Below are 4,268 nucleotides of genomic sequence, written 5' to 3'. Positions count from 1 at the left end.
ATTTGCATAATCCCGCGTGTGCACGTGCGCGACCCGCGGGGAGACAGCGACGGGCGCCGGACCCCTTCTCGTGTTTCCGTTCCCCGTGAAGCCCCCCACCTTCCCCTCCCACCGCCGGGGCGTTCCGAGGGTCGGATCAAAAAAAAAAAAAAAAAAGGGTTTCCTCGAGCCGCTACAAAAGAAAATGGAAAGAGGAGATGATCTGAGAAAGAATGCGTGGACAATGAGCAGAAGCTTGTTCGCAACCGCCCCCCCCAACACACACACACACACACACACATACGTCTCCCCTCCCTGCCTGACTTTTACCCCAACAAGTCCCTTCCCTCATCTCTGGATGTTTGGATTTCCTCTGATTTCTAACATTTTGGTGCTTTATTTCTGATATGAGGAGACCTGATTTCATCGACCTGAGGTTTCAAAGCACGGCTTGGGGTTCTGGATCTTATCCGAGGGCCCTCCGGCAGGGAGCCGGGTGGGAATTCAACCGAAAACCGTTTGATTTGGAGGGAATGCCAGATGTGACGACCCTCAAGGGCAGTCAATCATCTCTTTTGAGGGATCCGCCTCGCCGCTTCGGCAGGGAGAGCCGGAATCCAACAGACGACCTCCAGTTCCAGATCCCTCTTGTAGGATCAGGTCTCTAGAGGCTCTGGTTGGCCTCCAGGAGGGGGTGGGAGCGGGGAGCACGTGGTCAAGCTGCAGCCTCACTTCCTGTTTTGAGTGCCAACTGGAAACGCGCGTCACTCGCGCGCGCGCGCCTCACCTGACAACCCCGCGCACGTGCTCCTGGGGGTGGTTCCCCCGCGTGAAGGACCTCTCGCGTCGTGGACGGTGCATGCGTGCGGACGCACACACGCGCGCGCGCATACACAGACACACACACACCTACACACACGCCTCTTCGCGCTCTCTCCCCATTGGATGACAACACGCGACCGGCGCGAGGAGGGGGGCTCTCAGGCGCGTGCCGCTTTTTAAGCGGCCGCCGCGCCTCGAGACACCAGAGAAGGAGTCCCGCACGCGACAGCGTGAAAGCCGAGCAGCGCGCGCGCCTTCCGCGAGCGAACTTTCTCTTCTCAGACTCTGGACACCTGTTGGGCGTCTCTCTCTCTCTCTCGCTCTCTTTCTTTCTCTCTCTCTCTCTCTCTCTCCTGGAAACATGGACGTCCTGAGTGTGGGGGACTGGGTTAGGGGCGCGCGCCGGAGCTCGCCTTCGCCGGAAGAGACGCTCGCGAGCGGCGGCGGGAACCCACGCGCCTGGCCGGCTCCGGCGCCGACTTCCGGCACCTGCGCGGCACGCGACATTTCCCGCGACTACCTGCGGCACTCGCCCTGCCCGAGCACCGGCTCGTATCACGGTGAGAACCGGAAGTTGGGGTTATTTACCAATCAAACGTGTCAAAAAAAAAAAAAAAAAAAAGGGAGTGATCGTTAACCACGTGGCGTGTTTTTGCAGAGGGCGGCTCTCCGGGGTCCCCGGGCCTCCCGAGCCCCTCCAGCTTCAGAAGAACCCAAGTGAGGAAGAGCCTCTCCTGCTCCTCCTCTTCCTCGTATCTCAAGGTCAGGGATCTTTGTCGCCTGAGAAGAGGGGATGAAGAAGAGGAGGATGAGGAGGAGGAAGAGGAGGAGGAGGAGGAGGAGGCGTCCCGGAGGCACCGGGCGCCGTCGAGCAGGGCGGTGACCGGCGTGCAGCGGCAGAGGCGCGTCGCCGCCAACGCGCGGGAGCGGCGCCGCATGCACGGTCTGAATCACGCATTCGACGAGTTGCGCAGCGTCATCCCGGCGTTCGACAACGACAAGAAGCTCTCCAAGTACGAGACCCTGCAGATGGCGCAGATTTACATCAACGCGCTGGCCGAGCTGCTGCAGGGCCCGGCGGCCCCCGGCGGGGTCCCTCCCGAGGATCCCGCCCCGCCAAAGCGCGACCTGATCGGCTTCGACGGGCCGGAGGAGCGGCCCTGCGCGTCCCCGATAAACCCCAGGGTGGAGTTCCGCGCCCCGTTCGACGACGCGTCGTTTACCGCCATGGTGGAGGAAGCGATGCTCTCGGCCTCCCCTCCTCCTCCTCCTCCTCCCGCGCCTCCTCCTCTCGCTCATCCTCTTCCTCATTCTCTTCTTCCTCCGGCCCCCGCCAAGGCGAGCGCGTCTCTGGCCGCCGCCGCCGCCGCCGCCGCAGCCGCCGCGGGGGCCCGCAAGGATTCCCCGCGGAGCGACGGCGAGTTCTCCCCGCATTCGCACTTCAGTGACTCGGATGAGATCGTCATTGAGCTCCACTCCAGCGAGGACGACGAGCTCCCGGGGCTCCGGGGCCTCCGGGGCCACCAAATCCACGCGGTGGCTTTCTAAAAAAAAACATATATACATATATATATATATATATATATATATATATATATACCTACATATATATATAATTTCATAAAATCCAATTCCAAGGACTCGTCTGTGTCAATCACCTGCGGTGCGAGGATTGAAATGCTCCAAAAAAACAACTTTTATCAACTTGTGGCATATCCTGGAGATGATTTTTATTTTTAAATGTGAGATAGGCCTAATTCGATTCTGCCAAGAAACACGTGAAGCCTTTAATTCCCCCCCCCCCCCCTGTTTCCATAGAAACGCGGATGGGGGGGCTCCTGCCATGTCTGCCATGAGTCTCCCGCGTCATTACAAACCAAAAAAAAAAAAAAAATCCAATATCTTCCTCAAATTCTAACCTTTAGAAAGAAGAAAAAAAGCTAGTTACGAGTCTCTCCATATTTTTTTTTAATTTGTTGCGATTTATGTTTTTATTCACGCTGTTATTTTGTTAACTGCAACTTCTGAAGTTCACAATGCGCACTTTAAAAAAAGAAAATAAATAAAGCCTACGAGCCAGAGGCTGGGGGTGGGGGTGGGGGGGTAATATTGTTTTCAAAGCGTTTTTTTTAAAAACAAACTCCTTTGCTTTGTTTGTTAGTTTTAGTGCTGCCAATTCCAGACAAATAGCCTATTTAATGTAGCCATCACTGCTGCCTCCTTTTGTATTTTCCCTTTTGTTAAGTGTGTCTTTTGCTTTCACTGGATGAGGTGAACTGACATGTATTTATTGCTAATTTGTTGTTCTTTTTGATTTTTTTTTGTTTTTTTATACATATATATATCTATTTGTCCATAGATGAAATGCCGGAAAATGCTATAATTTGCCACTCATTTATGTTATTTTGATTTTTGAGAATAAAAATCAAAACCATTATTTTCGTTTTCGTGTCCAAGTCAATGTAAATTTATATAATTTTATGTCTTTTTCTTTAATTCTAAATCACTTGTGCACCTCCTGCAGCGGTGAAATTACTAATATTTACAACAAAATTGTTCAATCTTTCTTATTCTAACGGTTTAAACGAAATGATTTGCCCGAATAATGCACAATTGAAATAATTGATATCAATAAGAATTGTTGAAATAGACAAGTTGATGGACTAACAGAACTGATGTTTGCAAAGTTTGATATTTTAATACGTCGATATTTAAAGTCATAAAGTTTTTGGTTTGTTTTTGTTTGTAACAAAATATAAGCCTAAAATGACCGGGGGCCTCCGTCGGAGGAAACACTCAAACACTTGATCCCGTCTTGTGCCGCTTATAGTAAACAAACGGCGAAACGTGTCCCACCCACGCACGTTCACTCGCCCGCCATATGCTGCGCGTTCACGCGTGGAGGGCCTCCTCCTCCTCTCGTTCACGCTGCTTCGTGGTTTCCCTATTTTCGTGGGACGCACAAACTTGTTGCTCAACCTCCACACACTCCCACCCCTTTTCCCGGGACACGGATCCCGCCGTGGATCCGCGTCACGGACCCCCTCGGGGCCGCGGGGACCGGTGGCTCCTCCCACGGGAGAGAGCGCACCGTCAGCTGGTGAGCGCCGGCGCTCCCCGAGGACGCGACGCGAGTGGGAACACACTTTCTCAACCCAATTGAAAGGACCTTTTTATTTACACCACACACACACACACACACACACACACACACACTCACACACACACTCACACACACACACACACACACGTCGCCCTCTTTCTTCTCTCTCCATCACACGTGGACGCACACACCTGTGCACCTCCTCCATCCCTCCATCCACACCTCTTTTTTCCATCATGTTGTTTTTGGAAAAAGAAAAGGATGATGTTTATAGAAGGGGGGGAGCCACCAAATTATTGATGGCGCTGATATGGTATTTGGCCCCGCCCCCTTCGGGTTCAACCAATCAGATTCCCGGATGCTG

General features: G+C 53.0%; 1 protein-coding gene across 1 annotated transcript; it reads left to right on the top strand.

Annotated features, from left to right (window-relative positions):
* Positions 1–1,162: 1,162 nt before the first annotated feature.
* On the top strand, positions 1,163–2,349 carry atoh1a (atonal bHLH transcription factor 1a). The gene is made up of 4 exons (XM_086174376.1): positions 1,163–1,361; positions 1,460–1,936; positions 2,038–2,094; positions 2,180–2,349. The coding sequence occupies exons 1-4, from the start codon at positions 1,163–1,165 to the stop codon at positions 2,347–2,349; spliced, it is 903 nt and encodes a 300-aa protein (XP_086030502.1).
* The last annotated feature ends 1,919 nt before the right edge of the window (positions 2,350–4,268 follow it).

The sequence above is a fragment of the Fistularia commersonii genome, chromosome 26, assembly GCF_037954325.1.
Source record: "Fistularia commersonii isolate RoL2024-O1a breed Wild chromosome 26, RoL_Fcom_v1.0, whole genome shotgun sequence".
In the NCBI taxonomy this organism is placed as follows: Eukaryota; Metazoa; Chordata; class Actinopteri; order Syngnathiformes; family Fistulariidae; genus Fistularia; species Fistularia commersonii.
This window is presented reverse-complemented; position numbering and strand designations above follow the sequence as displayed.

Coding starts and splice junctions, on each gene's coding strand:
- atoh1a (XM_086174376.1), top strand. CDS start 1,163: ATGGACGTCCTGAGTGTGGGGGACTGGGTTAGGGGCGCGCGCCGGAGC. Junction 1,937..2,037: donor GCCAAAGCGCGACCTGATCG/GCTTCGACGGGC, acceptor GCCATGGTGGAG/GAAGCGATGCTCTCGGCCTC. Junction 2,095..2,179: donor CTCCCGCGCCTCCTCCTCTC/GCTCATCCTCTT, acceptor CCGCCGCCGCAG/CCGCCGCGGGGGCCCGCAAG.